This window comes from Pseudopipra pipra, chromosome Z (assembly GCF_036250125.1).
Source record: "Pseudopipra pipra isolate bDixPip1 chromosome Z, bDixPip1.hap1, whole genome shotgun sequence".
NCBI lineage: Eukaryota > Metazoa > Chordata > Aves > Passeriformes > Pipridae > Pseudopipra > Pseudopipra pipra.
The window spans coordinates 30,833,111-30,853,785 of record NC_087581.1 but is presented as its reverse complement, the minus strand read 5'-3'; the positions used below and the strand labels follow the sequence as shown (position 1 = coordinate 30,853,785).

General features: G+C 39.7%; 1 protein-coding gene across 8 annotated transcripts in view; it reads right to left on the bottom strand.

Annotated features, from left to right (window-relative positions):
* The window catches only part of LIFR (LIF receptor subunit alpha), a 94,238-nt gene that overhangs the window by 26,725 nt on the left and 46,838 nt on the right, over nt 1-20,675 (bottom strand). For all 8 annotated transcript variants that reach the window (XM_064641738.1, XM_064641733.1, XM_064641737.1 and 5 more), the window contains 8 exons: nt 11,565-11,719; nt 10,738-10,858; nt 8,240-8,391; nt 6,351-6,514; nt 5,384-5,558; nt 4,842-5,111; nt 2,635-2,764; nt 652-815 (listed from right to left, as the gene is read on the bottom strand). In XM_064641738.1, coding sequence (XP_064497808.1) covers nt 652-815; nt 2,635-2,764; nt 4,842-5,111; nt 5,384-5,558; nt 6,351-6,514; nt 8,240-8,391; nt 10,738-10,858; nt 11,565-11,646 — 1,258 coding nt within the window. In that variant the 5' untranslated portion in view covers nt 11,647-11,719. The remainder of the gene's footprint in view (nt 1-651; nt 816-2,634; nt 2,765-4,841; nt 5,112-5,383; nt 5,559-6,350; nt 6,515-8,239; nt 8,392-10,737; nt 10,859-11,564; nt 11,720-20,675) is intronic.

Here is a 20,675-nt window from a genome sequence, read left to right as displayed (position 1 = left end):
GATATTACTTTTTATCTGTTTGTGCTACTTTTTTCATGCTCCAAACCCTGATGCTGCAAAACTGTATGGTATTTTGCTCTATAAACAGAGACTGAAATACAAGGTCATCCACATTTCATAGAGTTACACCTAAATTTAAATTACTGATGTGTAATAAAATATGAAGCAACATATAAACTTGCCCAGAGAAGTTGTGAAGGCCCCATCCCTGGAAGTGTTCAAGGCCAGGTTGGATGGGGCTCTGGGCAACCTAATCTAGTAGGTGGGATATGGCAGGAAGTGGGGTGTGAGGAGTGTGTGTGTGGTGTGTTGGAACTAAATGATTTTTAAGGTCCCTTCCAACCCCAGCCATTCTATGATTCCCAATAAACAGCAGCTAGCTAATTATTAGGTCACCAGTAGCATTTATATCAACACTAGCAGTGTGTACAATCTGGTAGCATTTCTATTGAGAACTGTCATCTCCCTGTACACATCACTGCCTCAAAACATGTCCTGAGTTATTTTCAAGTCCAAATTATTAAATACAGAAAAAAGCTGGTGACAATAAAGCAAAATAATGAAAAGTATACCATGTCAGAGTTCTTCAAACACCAAACGGTTAGCATGTAGTAAACACATCTTTTTGCCTTTTTAAGTCATTACTATTACCTCTTTGAGTTATATCAACCAAAAGAGATGACTCTGCTTGCCCAATAGGATTGGAGACACCTAATATGAAATCATAGGTTTTTTGATCAGGCAGTACTGGAAAGCCACAGACATGCTGTCTGTTCATTTCACTGACTTCGCATGAAACATTTTTACCAGATGTTCTAAAAAGTAAAAAAGGAGAGGGAAAAGGTTAATTTTTGAATAAGTTAATTTCTAGCAACAGTTAGAACTCTAGACTGAAAACACGGTACAGAATGATGGGTTCAGTTCACACAGCTTACAGAATGATTTGATTGCAGAGGCATATCTAACACCACAACGCAGGTTAAAGTGGGAACAGTCATGACTTGCCCTGTTCTCACGTGAAACTCTCCTCTTCTACTAGCATAACATTTCCATTCACTCACTTCTCAAAAGCCTTGAAAACAGGTAGGTCCTGTAAAACCACCTCACAAGTTACGACTAAGATTCTGACTTAAAGTATCTTTGTTCAGATCAGCATACATTTACATTTAAAGAATTCTTTTAATTGCTTTCTGAACTAGTAAGATGCTACACATATTGTCCTTCTAAAAGTCCTGTCAAATCTGAACTAAAGTTTGTTACCTGGAACACATCCGTTATTCCCAGTTATTTTTTAATCAACAGCAGGAGAGGCAGTCTGGTAACAGCCAACACCAGTGGTACATCTCTGGGGGTAAAATCTAGAGTGTGTATCTGTATATTTGTATGTATATTTGCTTTAATCACAATCTCCGTAAGCCTCTCATTCAGTAGCACAAATTTAATTAACTTATTCCTTCAGGCATTTTTATTGTGTTCTAGCTTAGCTCTGAGTTCTCTCCACATCATACTCTCTATTTCAATAGTTCAGTGTGGGCTGAGAACAAGAATGAGAATATTTACGCTGAAATGCATCACATCAATCTCACAGCTTTGGGCTGAACATAACAAGACTGGACAACATCCTTGTTTATAAGCTGAATATCAGCAGCGAGTGACTGGAGCTCCTTTCCTTTGAATACCTGCTCTCTTTTGTCCACCTCTTTGCACCCTACCCAATGACTTCTTTAACATTAGCACCCTGGGTGATATCTATGGCAGTAACTCAATCCTCATGGCCTCTGACTTGCTTCAAAGCCACCACAAGACTCCATTTCTCATCAGTTTGTGTGACTCAGGCCTCTCCTGACTGCTCCTCTGGCATTACATGGGAGCCTCCTCGCCATGTGAATTTTGTTAACTCCTCACTAACTTCTAATCACAACTACCAAGGAATCCCAACTGCAAGTGCTATTCCAACCAATGATTCCTCACTTTTAAGGCTTTATATGGCCTACTCTGTTAGACAATGTGGTGGGACATCACTCAACTACTTTCCATGGATGACATCAGTGCTTTCTTCCCTTTCGACGTTATACAGTTAATACGTATACTTTGCCTGCTCGACACTATCTAATCCTTAATGCTGAGAGGAGAATGGCTGTAGGCTCATTGCTGTTTTTCCTAGTGGCATATGAAATGCACCATGACCTGTTTTATAATTCTTTCTCAGTGGGCTTCTTGCCATCTTGCCTAGCAGAAGTTCAGTAAACGTCTGACAGACAATCTGACCCAAGTTTCATATTAAAAAAAAAAAAATTAAAAATTAGTGATTGACTTATTATCTACCTATATTTTCATATTGGTCTTATCTGTATGTTGGCAGCAGCCTCATACTCTATGCCCTTTATTTACTTGTGAGTTCATAATGGCATAAACCTCTGGGAAAAGTCATCCTTAATTTCCACTGGAATTTTGCAGAGCTAGACAAGGGTTTTCGAAGTTTAGTTACAACTTCCAGAAACTCCTGGAAAGTATTTTAGGCTCTAAACAATGAAAACTATCACATTTAAATAGGCATGGAGCAGTAAGTCACAGGCAGCAATGGAAGTATTCCAGTTGTACCCTTTTACTCCTTTTAGTGCTGATTAATTTTACCTTTCAAATAAACTGTACTTTGTTCTTCGTTTTCCATACAATCCACTGGGTCTGCCTGGTTTCCAGGTGCATTTTATTATCTGGAAATTGGGTGTTTCACAGCTCAGGTTTTGGGGAATATCAGGAGCATCTGTAGCACGAAAGGAAACCAGAAGAGTTAGCTGATGTTCTGGCATTCTAGTGTGACATTTGGGTCGCTGGCTTCCTGAAAACATCACCATTTGGTTTTTCTGGGTCTGGATTGCGTGCTTCACAAATACATGGCAACAGTTACACTCCAACCACACAAAAATATGCCTTTAAAAAGTCACAATAAAACAGATGGATAATTATTATCAGCCCCATCTGACTAACACTTGACTCGAGGATTCTAAGTGGGTGGGTAACCTGGTAAATCACATGCAAACATGTTCACAAGCTCCAGGCTCTGACCTGGAAGTGTTTCACTGAAACTCTGCCAAGACTTTTCTGAAATTCTTAGCATCAGTTTAGCCGCTGAGCAATGCAGGAAAGCTGTCGGCTGTGCGTCACATTTTCTAACATGCCAGCCCCAACACTGTTTTGAATTCTCCAAACAAGTCACGTCAAGGAGATGGTCCCTTTGGCAGGAATTCCACACTGAATCAGAAAGTTAAAGCAAAGCCTGAATGGCTCATCCCCTTTCCCATGGCTTTGGAAGTGCCAATCTTTTTCTTTTAAATCTTGTTTTTTGCTGACCTACTAGGGCAGTGTTGAGTGCCTTCCTGGAAAAGATGGGCAGTGTTCCCAACAGAGAGGGCAACCATGCTAACTTGAGAGTAAGTAGAGCACTTGTTTCAGGTCTCATACACTTGAGATGTATGAGACTGGAAAGGTGTGCCAAAGGTAGCACAATAATATCCACATAGCTGCCCTAGAGAAGGGGCACTAACACAAGAGGCGACAGTGGCAGGTTTAGTTCCAATTATGAGCAGTGGGCCAAAAAGGAACACAGACCTAGGCTTAACCAAGGCATTATGTTTCCTTCCTCTACCTTTTCTTCCACAAATGCCTCTCATCAGCAAGAGGACCCTCACAAGTCCTCTCCCTGTAGACACCACTAGAAGAAATATTGACAAGAAACAAGACTTGGAATCCCATCTCTTTGAAAACCACTGCATAGGAGAAACCTATGGGATTGTCAGGGCATTCTTTCTTGAATCACTGACTTAATTACCTGGATGATTCTCCCACAAAAGTAAATACAGTGCAAATAATGTAAAAATGACATATCACTGAGAAAACATCAAAGTCTGAATTCTGTTTTGCATTCGCTACCACAAACTTAATAGACAAAGTCAATGAGAGCACAGCTTGGAGATGGGAGCACACTTTCAAAATGAGTCCAGTTTCTCCTATCCCTTTCCTCAACCCCAAGGATTCTAAGTTTCAAGGCAGGCATTTGTAATGGGGAATGGGATTATAATGAACAGCTATCGGAAGATTATAACTCTCAAAATCCATGTGGGGAAAACACACAAAGCTCTAAAATGACCAATTATGAGAAAAAAACCACGAGGTACTTTCAGTCATTTGTTTTAACAGGTATGTGTTTCTGGAACAGATTTCTGATCCTGGCAGAGAAGATGCACAGTGATTCAGTACCTTTAAAGAAAATACTGAAAGGGTGTTTTTTAGAAGAGTGTCCAGGAAAAAGGAATTGTCGGCTGGTTTCCTCTGCTGTAATTAGCTCCCAAGAAGCTACTGTCCTGGATGAGCATGTTTTGTTGCAAGTCTAACTGTTTTATTGTCTTCATTTGACTGATTGGTAAACAAATGTTTGCATTTACAATTCTTGCTCTTACTCTCACCTTGCCATGGACTAAACCAGAACAGATGTAAACCTACAGTGATATAGACCGGGGATGAATATTCATATGGCAATAAACTACTGAGTATTCCAGATCATGACAAAGTACCTTAGAACAAGAGATCAATGAAAGAAGCACTGGGCCAGGTTCTAAAAGAAGAGGGCTTATATGGGTACCTTCTCATCCTTCCAAACTTGGTGTCTTCTCCATGAGCTGGGGTTTCCGCAGTGAAACAATTACAATCCCAGTTCATGCTCAAAACCAAAGGCCGGGGAGGGAGGGGAGGAAAGCCACAGTAGTATTTGTTTCCTAGCAGAACTCTAAGAGTCTCAAAATGATTTTGATTTTCCTGAGGTTAGTAAACATAATGATACCTACATCCTACAAACAGGACAGTTCCCTCCATCATTCCATTGTTGAGTCTGCACACAACGTTTGTTCCACTGGAATCCGAAGCACTGGCATTTAGTACTCTGATTGCATGGCTCCGACTGCTCAGCTGTATCATTGGGTAGGGCTTTGATCCATAACTCATATTTGTTATGTTCTGACCTTCTTCATGGATACAACAAAATGTCACATCTGAACCTACTGCCACCACAGTATCCAGAGGAAACACTCCACTCTCACTGGGATCGGTATCTTTTCCTAGTAGAGAAAGAAGAAAACAAACAAACAAAAATCCCACATGAACAATTTGCTATAAATATGGTGCTGATCAGCTAAAATGTGACTGAGGAGCACTCCAATGCATACAAATAAATGTTTACTAGGTTTCATTAACTAGTGATTGCATTATTTCTCCAATCAAAACATCCTCAAAGCCAGCAGCCCATTAATGCCTAATGCTTTTTCTCTGATTTTGGCTCACTTCTTACAAAGAAATCAAAGTCCCTGTGGTGGCAAGGGAACAAACATACCAAGGATCACTTCTACTGGGCTCCAGTCGCTCCACTCCTTGAGGCCAACAAACTGTGTTACATTAATATAACAGCGAATCTTCACATAGTGCGATGTGCACTCCAAAGGCATATCTGATGTCCAGTTCCAAGAAAGAATGATGTCTTCGTGAGTCAGTTTTGAGTGGTAAGTAACCTGCAGAGTTTTCACACGCAAAAAAATAACAAAGATAGAGCTTATAAACACCTGCTCATAATGACTTATAATCTACCAGGTGTCAACAGAATGGCAAATTAAATGAATTAAAGCATAATATCCTGAGAGATTATTGGAGTGTCCCACCTAACTTTCAGTTGCACAGTGAATTTACTTGGACAAAAGCCTAACTTACTAAAAAGCCCACCAGCCAGGTAGACTGTCTGCAAGAAATACCAGAGGGCAGACATTTGAGAGAGAGCAGGAAGCTCACCAAGCATTTAAATAGGTATATACTGCATCCCAGTATCCTGGGCCACTCCCAGACAGTGAAATGTTCCAAATTTTCTAAAATGTCCCAGGCTGCACATTTTGTCTTTTCTCCATTACTGAAATGCTTAGAACAGAGCTACAAATTGGTTTGGAAGAACTGTGGTTACAAGAAAAAGAAAAAAAGCAAGCTGAGCATTCAGAGACCAAGACTTGACATACTGTTGGAGAAGTAGAGACAATGGCGTAAAATATCTGCCAAATTTACAAGCAAGTTCTAATTAAAAAATCCCTGTACTAGATTAAAAAAAATAAAATGGTGTGACTCAGTACTGACAGTATAGTAGCCAGTCTTCTCAAAACTTTGAAACTTAAAAAGAAATTACATACTAGAAGCATGACTAGAAGGTTCTACAAAGCTCTACAATCTTCATCATTCTCAGCTTTCTTCAAATGACCTCAGAATATTACCAAGGGCAAAAACTGCATATGTATTTTTCATAAGGGAAGAAAAGGACTTACTTGTGTGACTTTTTCCATTGTTTCTTTTCGGAGTATCTGAATCTGCCAAACAGCATCCAGTCCATCTGGGAAGACCGATCCATTATCACTCCACTTCAGATTTAATGTGGAAGTTGAAAAGTCAGGCGTTAAACTAAGAATGCGTGGAGCGACAGGAATAAACACTTGAAAAAGAGAGGGAGAAAAAAACCCATACTCAAGTCATTAGTCAGCAACACCAGCCCTACAGGTGTTCAACAGCCAGATCTCTCTGCTCTGAACTGGCTAGTAGCCATATAAACATGTAACTCAATCTCTGTAATTAGAATGAGATAGGCTCTGTCATTACTTGAGCATGAAAGTTCTCAGGAAAGCACAGGTGCTGATGAATCACTAGGTAGCATTTTCTCTGGATATCTCAGCATGCAGATATGCGAGTTAACTGGTCATGAATATGACTCTTCATAATGCATATTAAGGAAGAAAGGTATCCTGTCTTTTACAACCTTCATTCAATACTGCAGAGGCAAAGGAAACATGGTGACAGTCTTTGAAGTATGCATAAGAACACTTCTAGGGAAGATGATGGAAAACCATCCCCAAAAGAAGTAAGTTTTGGATACCAGTAAGGAAGTGGGGGTTTGCAACAGAAATGATAGCAGGGAGAAAGGAGAGCAGAAGCAGAGGACGGAAGAAGCTCACATGAGGGCCTGAAGAAGATCATGGGTAAAGTGATTTTAAGCTAGAAGAAATACTAAAGGCATGACATCATAATGTGGACAGGACAGGGAGATTAAACAGAAGACCTCTTCTACAAATGGGCAGTGATGAAGCAAGAGACTGAGAAGCAGGGAAGAATTATGGTAACACAAGGGTTATGGCAGTTCATTTGGCCTGCTGCAAGACAAAACATATTTCTAAAATGTGTGATACATCCAATTCAGTCCTGAACATGGATCTGAGAGCTGCAAAGTGTTCAGCACAGTTCAACACTGCCTACGATAACCTGTGATGAACCTGAGAGACTCATCCTGCCTGGAGTCAGCAATATCCTGGAGAACCCAGTGTGTTGCCCAAATATTTGTGAGCTGCATTTTGTTAAAGTTCTTGAGCTGCTCTCAACTGTAAACAGAAGCATGGATAAGGAATATTACTGACATTAGAATTTGACTACACTAAAGGACTAAGGAATCAAACCAAAATTGAAGCCTAGAGCAAGCATGGAAGATGGTGGCAGTGCCATCTTCAGTTTACAACTTCCTCCTTTGTATGGAAAGAAGTGGGAAAAAGTCTGACTTATTTATGACTTCAACATGAAGCAGTCTATCTCCCAAGAATAAACGTATTTTCTCAGTTTCATATACAGCTGAACAGAACGGGTAAGTTGGGCATATATTAGGACAATATGATCCTGTCAGGAGTGACATATGATATAATTTCCCTTGAAGTATTCTGAAATAGCAGGAGTAAGCTACTTCATTCTGTAGCATCCAAAACGGAAGAAGAGACACTAGGAAGTTTATTCTGCCTTTCCCAAGCGAAGTCTGACCAAAAGCACTTTAAAACCCATGCAGGTACCTCAGTATGTAGATTAGGAATTTGTTTACAAATCCTTCCTAACTCATAACTAAGATAAAAAAGGGCAAAGAGTTGGGGATGTAACAGTGTTGTATTTTGCTTTCCTTGTCACATTCTGCCCTTGATTTCTCTACTATGAGCTATGGGTAAGGGGAGTTTTCTTTCCTCTGAAGGATTAGAGAAAAAAAACCTATGATGCACGGTAACTTCATATGGACTCAGCATATTCCTACAGGAATACTGTCAAAGAAAACTGCAAGCATATACACATCTGGAGAATTGTTAAACACAGTATAAAGGCTTTGTATACACACATAAAACCTGATACTTACAGATATCTTTCTTGTGAATTTTAAATTCTTTGGTAGCCAAAGCAGTTCCAGAGATGCTGTTTGTAGTTATTGTGACTGTGCTGGAGCTGTGTGGGACTGGAATCTCAACCCTTTTCTCCTTAGTTTTAAAACACACCGGAGTGGGGAGGTCACTGTAAAGACAGAGAGAATTAAGCAGTTATTTCAGCTGATAGGCAGCTAAGGCAAGTTAAGTCCTATTCTTGGACACTAATAAAACACAAATTCCCTCTAATAAACAGAGAGCTCCATATCAAGTTTGTGAAGGAGTGAGACTTGCACGGGCTTTGGTTAGTATCAGATTAACAGGCATTTCCTCATCTTTCAAGTCACTTTCATTGTAGCCATAGGCTGTGCACTAGCTGCATAATGCAACTACCAGTTGTTAAGAGAACAGTTCAAAGTGAAAACCTGATCTTTTATTGAAAATCACAGAATTGTTAAGTTTGGAAAAGACCTTTAAGATTATTCAACACAAATGCAACTGTCAACCTAGCACCAGTACCACTAAACCATGTCCACTAAGCTATATCCACATGTTTTTTGAACACTTCTAGGGCTCGTGACTTCCCTTACTTCCCTGGATAGTCTGTTCCAATGTTTTACAAACCTTTCTGTGAAAAAAATTTCCTAATATCTAATCTAAATCTCCTCTAGCACAACTTGAGGCCAGCAAAAGATACATTTTTGAAACCTACAGTCATCATGAATCAATATTTAAAAATAAGCAAAATAAAATAAAAATATTAAAAAATATTATAAACAAAGAACCCCCCAAAAAAACCAACAAAAGCTCAAACCTAACAGTATCTCCCCCACCATTTATGTTTCCTGACTTCCTCTCCCTTCATTTCTTCTCAAAGTAATGGCATATGGGAGCAGATTTACCACCTGTGTCTGCATCTTAGAACAAATTTTTTAGCTCCCTTCTGCTGCTCAGCTCATGAGGAAAGAGCTGAGGGCAGGGGAGAGGACTGCTAAGATCCCAGGTGAAAATACAACTTGTGCTTAATGTTTGTGCAGTGCTCAGCATGATGTGATCTGGCTTTTGTCTTGGGGATGCAGATATATAGAGGAAACAATAATATGGATGGGTCAAGTCCCTTTGCTCATTATCACTGATATGCAACTAGAAAGGCAGAAAGTTTGGAAAAATCCAGACCTTCCTCTTGGGGCAATGATGGGAGGAAGGAAAGCAGAGAGAACAATGCCAGACTTCCTGCTGAGGGACTGTTACTCACTTATGAACTCGAACGGGACCCCAGAGCTCCCATCAGCTGGAGTCAAGAGCTTGGGCTGAACTCTTTAAGATTCACGCAAGACTCTGGGCTAGCAAAGGCCAGCTGAGACTTGAGTGCTCAGAAAGACTATTCCTCTTCTGTACTGAGATATTATTAGAGGATGTTCGGGCAACCGAAAAACAAAACCTCTTTCCCTCAGGGATGTTTGCACTAAGCTCAGCTCTCATCCTCTTTGCTTCAGGGCCCCCAGCCTGTTCTGCTTTGCTAAGGAGAAACAGCAGCAGCTACATGATTGTTCCTGTTTAGAGGGCAGTACCTCCTGAACTCTGCACTCCTGAACTCTGGCCACAATGTCACATATATGGATTATTTTTTTTAAAATAGAAATGATAGCTGGCAATGCAGAAGGAATAATGAGACGCAGAGAATCAAGCATGTAGGTGGACTAAGTGCAGCCAAGCCCCAGGACCCCAAGGAAAAGTCTGGGCTGCCTGAAGAATTTACAGGAAAAAAGACTGTATAAATATCTGGACTAGGAGCAGGATCAAGATGCAGAATGGATTTGAACTCATCCCTAGCACATAAGTATTTGGCAGACCCACTGCATGGGGATTTGAACATGTAGTTCTCATTAGTGAAAAAAACACAGAAGATTTAAGGTGTTTTTTAACTTTTCTCAAAATTCTCCACTCTCATTCACTTCACAAAAGCCATTTTAATTATGAAATAATTTGTACATTTCCTCTAATGCAATGCTCTTCAGACAGTTTAAAATTTATAAAGATTGTAAGGCAGCCACCAAGAGATTTTTCTTGTTTTTCCGCAGGTGAATCTCAACACTTATGTCATATATTCTACCGCTTTGGCCCATAACATCAGGATTTGCTCCTTCCAACTCTCATTTCCTTTTGGACTGAACCTGTTTTGAAGATATCCCTCGTGAAAACTCTAAGCAAGGGATAGGCAGACACACAGAGAAGTCTGAGTAAATAAGAGCATCTTCCAGTCCTTTGAAAAGAGCAGCAGATTTTGGCAGGCAAATTGTTAGCGTGGAATAACTTTGCCAGAAACCCTGCCATTGCCTGAGTTAACAGGGCCTGGAGGGAGCACCACCCAAGGAAAAGTGATGGGGAGATGCTGGGAAAAAACAGCATCACAAATTCCATGGGCAGTGACTAAGGAAAAACTGTACTTTCATCACAATTTGCTATTTTTCAACCAGGTATATGTGGGACTTACTTGGCAGCATAGCAAAAGTCAGTTTGTCCATGTTTTCTTCTAGGAGACACATCCCAAGTACAGATCATTTCGTGTAAATTGTGCGTTACACATTTCAAATTCTGGGGGTGCCCTAGAGAACCTGAAATCATAGAAGAAATACAGTCTCAAAACTGCAGGTCAAAAGTGAGCAACTGTAAAACTACTGCTATTGTTCACATCTGTAGCCTTTCTTTTTACAGTTTTATTGCATGCCTGTCTGGTCAGTATTTGAAAACTGTTGAACGATTTGTGTGTCTGATTAGAAAGCCACAGACTCTCAGCTTTCTAGAATTACCTAAGATCTGGGCTTGTACTCCTGTGCATAACACAGGCAGCTGTCTCCTTCCACAATATCCATTCCTTGCCTAGTCTAATAAGCAGGTTTTGGGCCAATGGCAAAACCTCAATCTTTGATGATAAATTTAATGAGTTTTTTGCTCTTCTCCACTGTTACACAGGGAAGGCAATTAATGACAGAAGGGCAGTTAATGATAACGTGTGAAATTATTGAAGACAGCCAGCGTATACAGCAAGAAGGTTTCAATGCAGGCATTTACATCAACTGCATATGCAGACTATCAGTTGCGTTATGGAGAATTTAACACCCAGTTTTGCACTGGTTTACAAGATGCTGATGGGTGCTGAAAAGAAGAGACCAGGCCTGGCATTATTTCCCCATGGTGTGGGGCCACAGAGGTGACAGTTTCTGAATATACATTTAGTAGGAAAGCAATGTAATTACAAGGCATCAGTACAGAAGCTCCAAAAAAAAAAGTAATTAGTGAATTACACTGCCATGAACTCACCTATCTCTTGGCTATATACTAAGCTTCTTAGGCATAAAATAGCTAGTGCTAAAAGGCAGCGGAGGCTTGAATTCTTCCACATTCTTCTACTGTTTATTTTCAGAACAGCAGCTTTAAGCAGGAATAAACATCATCTTCCAACAAGCTGGTCAGTTCTAAAATTAAACACAAAAATAATAAAAAAACTCTGTATAAATTGTAGAGCTGGTACTCCACAAATGCCACATTTTGTTCCATCTACTTTTCTTCTTCAGTACTGTTCCCAGGCATAGCAACTCCTTTTCCTTTGTCTGTCATGCAAACCTTTTCTCTATCCCAACAACTCCTTGATGCGTACATTTTCAGTAAGACATTTCAAACACAACCTCAAGAATCATAGACATGTAAAACTCAATGGTCCACAGGCATCACTCAGGACCATCTGATATCAGAACAGAACAGACATGGCACCCCCTGGAACAAGCCTCTTCAACTTAGATGAAATGTCACATTCACAAAGGATCTTGTACACCATGAATGGAAACATCCCCTGCTTCATTTATGCATTTAAGGGGACAGGATAGACCATCTGTTTTCTTCTTTCCTCTTCTCATTTTTCATATTGCTACTATTCAAACCTATGGGATGCCCGAGACATTGCAGAACCAGATCTGATCACCCAGGATCACTGTTTCAATCCAGTGTTAAATAATAATGCCTGGAGGAAAAATAATGGAAAAAAAAAATATGAGCCATTTGTTTATCAAGAGATACTTGTTACTATAACTGACACCTCAAGGTAAAAAATTATCTAGAATATTATATTTAATGTGCTCTTTGAAGATAAAGGGGTTTCATGTTTTATAAAGAGAAGTTCAACTCTTCAGTGGGGCCCAGGGAACACTTTTAGTTCCACCCACTCATCAACAACCATCAGTTTATGTTCTCAAAAAGAAAAACTGCAGGAAAGCTTATCCTAAAGCTTAGCCAATTCCTGGTGCATCATTTACCCACTACCTGAAATCTCTGAAGACTTGAGCACCCTTTCAGAGACCATAACTCCCATGTAACAAGAGGCCTTCTCTCAGCAACCAACAGCAGGAGCTGGGTCATTTTCATGTTAGAACATGGCCAAGCCTGCCTGTCCTGGAGAGCAGTTTTGTTCCCATTTTGTCCAGGCTCCAAGGGTCCTGATGTTGTCTCTGAAATCTCTTCCAAAGCTAGATGTACATCATTGTCAAAATAACAGACTTTGCCTAAAAGCCTATGAAATTTTGAAAGAAAGCTCTATTCACTGAAGTCCCCTGTGCTACCAGGAGTATGCTTCCTCATCCCTGCAGTAAAACCATATATTTTAAATTAATTTTTTAAAGGAATCCTCCTGCAGGGGACAGCTGGGGATGCCTGAAATGTTCTTCTGTCCCTCACCAATTGGCACTGTGAGAGGAGAAACATATCAGAACTATGCCAAACAATCCAGAGCTGCTCACAAGGGGCCACTTCCCTTCTTTCTCTTGGTCTGCAATAACCAGGCTGAAGGCAAGTCCCAGGCACACAAGAGATGAGACATGGTAAAGACCACTGTTGTGTCTGGAGGGAAGAAAAACACTTAAAAATTATTTTAATTTCACCATGTCGTCAAACCACCTGAAAACCTGACTAAAAACACACTAATGTAAGCTATACTTCCCCTAGATGCACTCAGTTCTTCTTTTATATTTTTGTAATCTGTAATATCCATGCTGTAAAACTTGTTAAAAGCCAAAACAAGAGCAGAGGTTGACAAATCTATATCCAGGCAAAGATGAATCAAGAATCCACCAGCACATAAAATATAATAATCTCTTTGCCTGAAGTCCCCTACCATATCTTGGTGTATCTCAGGGTCTTCATGTACTTGTCCATGTTATTAATGAGAAAATGGGATGTTACCTCCAGGTTTGAACCTTGCTCATAAAGGAATAACTTCATAAAAAATTTGAAGGCCTCTCAGACAGACCTGGGAGTTACATGAATAAAAGGACTAATTTCTATTTGTGATATAAATGTAAATTTTATGTTTCTGAGGACTTCTTCAAAGACCATTTCTGGTTTCCAGAAAAGTCTAAAATTAAAATTTAAAGTTCTATATCACAATCACCTGACAATCCTCTATCAGCTGGCCTTCTGGCAGTCAAGGAAAGGATAAAAAAAGGAAAGCACGTATGCTACTTGAAGGAGAAAAAATTGCTCTGTGATGCTAACTAAATCCCAAGCCTGTAGCATTAATCTCAACCCTCTAAACACATTAACCTTGTAGGTTTATGCAAAACCTGTTCATTCAGTAACTATGCGTGTGCGTGTTTTAAGAAAATCTTCTGGTTTTTCGCACCTCCTTCAATACATGGAGTGGTCCTCCTACTGCAGAAGTTTTAAGAGTACATCACAGCAGTGCATTACAAGATATCTGAGTCATACCAAGTTCTCCTAACTCAAGCATAGTTTTAATTTCTGTTTCAGAGTCAGGTACAGAAGGGAACCTATGTACTCTTATGCAGGGCATGATGAGTGTCTTGTAAACCACAGTCTTTCGTAAGAAGTGTAGACTCCCTGGCTCTTGTTTTCTTACAAACATTTTATAACTTGTTGAAAAGTCGGCAAATAAAAGCCTCGTGTCACATAATTAAATGCCATTAGTCAGGAAAAAAGATCCCCATTTATAGGCTTGTTTTAATTATAAAGTTACAAAATAATTGAGTTACATTAAAAATAGGAAGTTCACTTTCTTTGAATGAAAGCTGCCCCCCATCAGTTCAAGTCTAAATCAAACAAGGCATGGAGGTCTTTCCTTAGCCTAAAAGACATGAGAAGTACATTATCCTCTAGGCAGATGTACTCTTAGGATGTTATTTAGGATAAGAGAGCTCAACATTGTCAGAGGAAGGCAAAATCTTGACCATGGCTGGCTGGAGCTCAACAGGAGCAGTTACTACTAAGCACAACCGTCTTTACACTGCAAGTCTTTATTTTTAAAAAATGGTACCAAGGGGGTTAGCCAATTGTCTCCACCAGACTAAATTGCAACTAAACCACCTTTAACAGTTGTTCATCTTAAATAATACCAGCAACAGCACATCCCATAACAATCTAATTTCCTTGGGCAACATATTCGTGTCACTTTACTGGCACTATCATCAGTGTTCCAAATGTGCTCCACAACTATCTCTTGCTCCATTTTAAGCACATTACTTTGTCTTATCTCCAGCAAAGAACAGTTTAACCTCTGCCTTGCAGAAACGTCTTACAGAATAGATGACTGATATCAGATCTCTAATATCTCCCTTAAAAACTCCAGTTTTTTTTTTTATTTTTTTTTATTTATTTTTTTTTTAATTTTTTTTTACCATTTCCCACTCTCAGTTTCTATATTTCTGATCATTCCTGGAACAAATATTCCCCTGTGAATCAAAGCTGCTGTATCCACAGCCTTGAAATATCTCTGCCCCGAGGTCTGAGCATTATTAAGCACAATGAAGGAACTTTTCTATGGCAAACCTATGCGTAGTATGTGTTTACACAGTTCATGCCATGTTTGCTTTCTCCCAACATTCAGACCTTGTTGACTTGATTTCAGTGTGTGATCCAGCCCGGGATACTGTATAAAGCTGCCACATAGCTGTTTATTTAGTACTTCAGACTAGCAGTCACAAGTATTGAGGCCATGTTGATGAGAACACAGCTGCGTTGGGCAGGGCACGTCTCAAGGATGAAGGACCACCGTCTTCCTAAGATCTTGCTTTATGGTGAACTTGCCACTGGCTGCCACATGAGAGGAGTCCCGAAGAAAAGATACAAGGACTCCCTGAAACAACATCTCAGCCTTGGCCGTATTGATCACCATAACTGGTCTACTCTGGCCTTGAATCAGGAGGCCTGGAGACACACCATCCATAACGGAGCTGTCTCCTTTGAGAACACACGCAGGATCACTCTCAAGGAGAAAAAGCAACGCAGAAAGAACCGTGTCTTGCAGAATATACCATCTAAGGAGTCTTTCTGCTGTGCCTTTTGCAATCGGATATGTCTGTCTCGTATTGGCCTCATAAGCCACCAGCGTGCCTGTAACAAATGCGGATAGAGCCTTCCCAAATCTTCGTTCGCAAAGCCTAGCCATGAATGAATAAAAAAAAAAGTACTTCAGACTCCAATCTCATTCTCAAATGGACTGCAAACGTCCTGACTTAGCGTGAGTGTATTTGCACAGCAAATTCATCTTAATGGCCTTGCCTGAAATGGTCTTTCACTTTTGAAATTTTCAAATAAGGAAAGAGCCTCCCATAAACCTATGCTAAGGAACAACACCACGTGTGTCTGCAAAAAGTATTCACATGCAAATTCATGCCATACTGACAGCAAAGGTTTGACAGGCTTCAGTATATAACTGCTCATACTTGAGAGAATCTACTAAAAACAGGATTCCATAATAACTTGGAAGCTATAGTACATGGGGATGTCATGACTTCTGCACAGAGCTTTATGGAACTACCCTTAAATTCCCTTTTATGCAGGTAAAGTAGCAAAGGAACAATTAGATTCACACTCCTATTCATTGAAGCCAACAGTTGATGGCTGATATTTAAAACAGCTCAATACCCACCGACTTTTAAATTACTTTTAAAGATGTTTTGATGCAGACAGTGCATCTACTGGTGATCAGATAGATAAGAGAGGAAACAGTTCTCCAAGACAATAATGTGTGCCTAGGAAAATATCTGTGGACAACTTTGCTTCAAAATCTTGTCAGCTGTAAAGAAGGTTAAAGATTCTGTGACCTCCTGAGAAAAGGGGAGCATTTAAGCCATTACCAGGCCCCTTTAGACTTAATCTCTTAAAGGGAAAACCAGAAAGTAACTGGTATGTCTCCTACTGACTGCACTTCTTACTATATATTTCTTGGCTTAACTGATTCTGAGTATCTTCTTTTTTAAAAGCATAGCTGACCAAATGCTCAATTTTCTTCAAAGGGGAAAAAAAAGTGGTTTTTTAGTCAGTTGCAACAGATTAGTTCTCTAAGCACAAAAGTTCTCCAAAGCTTTGTTCTACTATTGAGTTTTCTGGTCTCTGAGTGTATTTCATTGTCAAGTGCTTGGAAACCACTCTGAAAACAAACAAACAGAAGAGCTAAAAAAAAAAAAAAAAAAAAAATCAATAAACTTTCTGGCCTTCTTTCTGCCTGCAGTCTGATCCGACAGTCACAAGCCTCCAGATCTGTTTTTTAAAAATGTCTACGAATTGAGGATTAGTTGCCGCAGTTTTCATAGAACTGTTTGTGCTCCACAAGCAGACACTAGAAATTATTAAAAAGTCACCTTATACAAAAGGTTTAGGGAACCTGTAAGTGGAGAATAGTAGTCAAAATCAGTAAAAATATATGTATTAAACATAATAGGAGAGATCTGCTTGTCCATAAATTTTCTCAAGTTGCAATTTTTTTTTCTCCATAATTAAAGGTATCATCACAATAATTTGCCACCAAGCGGAACATTAAAAGGTCTCAAGGAAAATTACATAGCACACCACCAAAATGTTGTAGAGATTGATGAGAGGCTGCATTTTTGGCAATACTGAGCAGCCATAATCCCAAATAATCAAGCAGAAATGCAGGTGCTAAGTCTATGCCTAGATCAAACCTTATTGCTAGAAGAAAAATTACTCTGTTTAGCAGGTGGAGAAAGCTCATTTTACTTGTGTCTGCCCAAAGATACTAATTCAACATTCAAAGTGAAAGAAAACACACTTACATGCAGACAAAAATGCATATATCAAATTACACATCCTACTTTTGCCAACAGAAAGCTTCCAAAAAAAAAATTCCCCTATCTGAAAAATCATGCCAGAAATACACATTTCTGGGAAACCAAGCAAACTGCCAATACAGCTGACAGTAAAGGCAATGGACACAGAAACAGAAGATGAACTGGTTTCCTTTAGAACAGCTTTGCTGATCCCACAGCCTTCATTCTTTGACTTTAAAGCTATCTGAGTAATAAAAAAAATGAAAGTAGAATTAATAAGATTTATTTGAGGGAGCTTGGCTGTTTTTCAACAGAGTACATTCTTCCACATCCTTTAAAAAATTTCCGAAGTTGAGACAAAAATCTTCAGTAATCTAAATGCAGGCTTTCCCTCTCTGTTTTATAACATGGCACCATTCCGCTTTATAAAAGATTCACAGGACATGAATCACTAAAACTCGTTTATAAATGAAACCTGAATCCCATTTGGGAATCTGGCTTTCCCCAGTTCTGAGGAATTAATGTAAGAATCTGCTATTTCTCTATCTAAAAGCTGATAAAATAATTCAAGTTGCCTATCTGCATGCTCTCCCCTAATCTGCAGCGGAAGAAAGGAAACAAAGACAGGGTGTTAATATATTATTCAGTAAATGTGCAGGAGTACACAAGGCCAAATTTTCAGTCCTATGAGACATTTGTTTTGCCGGGTTTTTTTCCCGTCAAGCACAAGGAGAAAAATTCCCTCCTCACTGCTTCCTCTAGCTGCCAAACAGCAGCATCACCTCTGAGATACTGGGAAGTCACTGCAGTTATCTTGCAGCCACCTCAGCCTGCCTCTGCTCTGCAAGGTGAAGTGAGAAGTCGCGACACAACACACAGTGTAAGGATCAACACTTCAACAACGCATTTTCCTGGTCACAAGCACCATCTACAGAGGCAAGCCTTTTGGCAAGAAATTTTACCAATAAGAGTAAAGGTGCACCCCAGATGCAGTAAGTGTTTCAACTTTCTCAGGTTCTAAGGTCAACTTGCAGCTGTCCTTGCTTTCCAGTAATTTCAGTTCTTCCTTTTTTTCCCTGATCCCAGGACAGTTAGACACTGGAAATACAAGTAAGCAAGCTGCAGACTGGGAGAGCTGTTGGCTGCTTCCAGGTAGCAATCAGCATGAGAAGCACCCTCACCTTGCTAGGAGATGAGAACAGATGATCTGGAGAGAAAAAACCAGTGATACTCAAGAGGTGGAGCAGTCAGGCAGACCAGGGGACTGAAAGGGCAAAACAAGCAAAGAGACACTCTAGGAACTGAAAGTTTATTTTTACCATAACTAAAAGGTAACTTAGCAGATGACATTTTTTTGTCTTTTTCAAGCAATAGGCACATTTTTCACACTTTGCCTTGTGGCCTCACTGAATTATGCCTGTCTCCAATTAAACCATATGTTAATTTAGAAACCCTTAGTCCTACCAGAGTAACTGTTTCACACACTGCTCAGCATATCCCACGAAGAGTGGTCTCCAAGTCAGATGTTGCATGATCTCCTAGTGTGAGATTTTCAGAAGAACAAAGGCACTTTCAAAGGAAAACTGTGTGTCTAACTCCCAAGTCTGGAAGTCCTTGCCATATCAATTAGCCATCAAGCACGTAGTTAAATACATGCATATCCATCACTACTAAGAACACAAGCACTGCTCTCCAGATGGTAACAACAAAAAAACAAACTCTTCTGAGAAACACAGTGAACCCGAATACTACCAAAAATAGATTAAATATGTTTTGGGATATCTGCAAGCCTGTTCGTGATTTATTGTTATTACATATTAGGCCAATGTTATTATAGATTACCCCTAAGGCTTATTAGAGATAAGAGAAGGCACGCTAGAGAAGTCTGGATTTCAGTTCAGTAAAGGTTGACTTCACTCTGCAGCCATTTCCTCAGCACGGTTTCTCCATCCAGCTGCAGGGTTTCACCAAGCTTGTTAGGACACGGTATGCTGAGACCTCATCTCCTCATCCTGAGTGAACTGAACCTAAGCAGCGTGTCCAAAGGTTATTGCAGGGGTAAAAGGGACAGAAAACACATGATCAGATAAGTCCAACTTCCTTAGGAAGTCAGCTCAAATCAACAAGCACAGATTCTTCTCCCATCGAGGTGCAGATGGAAACCACCTAATCATCTCAACAAAGAACAAAGCAAAGGGTGAAGGTTAGGGGACACTGCTGGCCAAAAGAAAACTTTTGATCTCCTAGGCTATTGTGCTGTGCAGAATAAGGAAACGGCTCAGAGTCATTTACACACTCGTGTTTTAACCCATTCAAAAAACTTTCTTGATACTTACTACAACTGACAAACTAATATTGCTTGGAGGTGAAGGATGTATTTGTGTAAATCTGATACAGCTACACATATTTCCTGATACGCTTGAATTTGGTGACCTCATGGTCGACACATTTCCTTGAATTCTTGTGCTCTGCAACACAGCATGGAATAAGCACAGTGAGCAAAGGCACACAAGTCTGACTTTACATACATAAAAAATGCCTCTTATCATGACTGTGATGGCTACCCACTCTGCCTTTTTAGTACTTAATACAGGTGCAGAGCATAGAAACAAATGCATCCACATTTTTTTGCAGTATATAAACCAAGAATCCAAAGAAAACCCACAGAGAATGTTTCCCACTTCTCCAGTGCTTACTGCATTTTACCGACACAGAACTGAAGCAAAACTCAAAACCAATTATTCCAAAGCACATTTCAGTTTTGGGAGGGGGTGTACTGTTAGCCTCTAGGTAGGTCTCAAGACAGCAAGTCTTCAGAGGCAAATGTCATTTGCCCACAATGTCAACAGCGCTTTACTCCATGTGAGGTTCAAGGGCCAGACCATATCACTCAGATTTTACAAAGAGGACTGCACAATAAAATTGCTGTTCCTTATCAGTCATGTTATCTCCAGAACTCTGTCCCTGCCAGTTCTTTTCAGCTTATACATCCTTATGAACTAATAAAACATTACATACATTGACCTAATTAATGAAAGAATTTATTTTCCTTAATCTGGCAATGTCCAAAAACTTATTTTGGACTATATGACCTTTAATCTTTTTTCCATCACAGGAAAAGCCTAATTAGTTTTATAAGAGAACACTGATAATTATTGAAGTAATTCCAAGTGCGAATTTTTTTAAACAACTGGCAATGACCCAAGGGTTGCAATCCTTCATTGTTTACAAGGAAACCTGTGGTATTCAAATTATTTTTAAGGTACAATGAACCAAATCCAAAGAAAGTCTGGCTCCACGTGTACAAACAGCATATAAATAGACTGAATGCTGAAATGCGGCTTTCACACTAAATAAT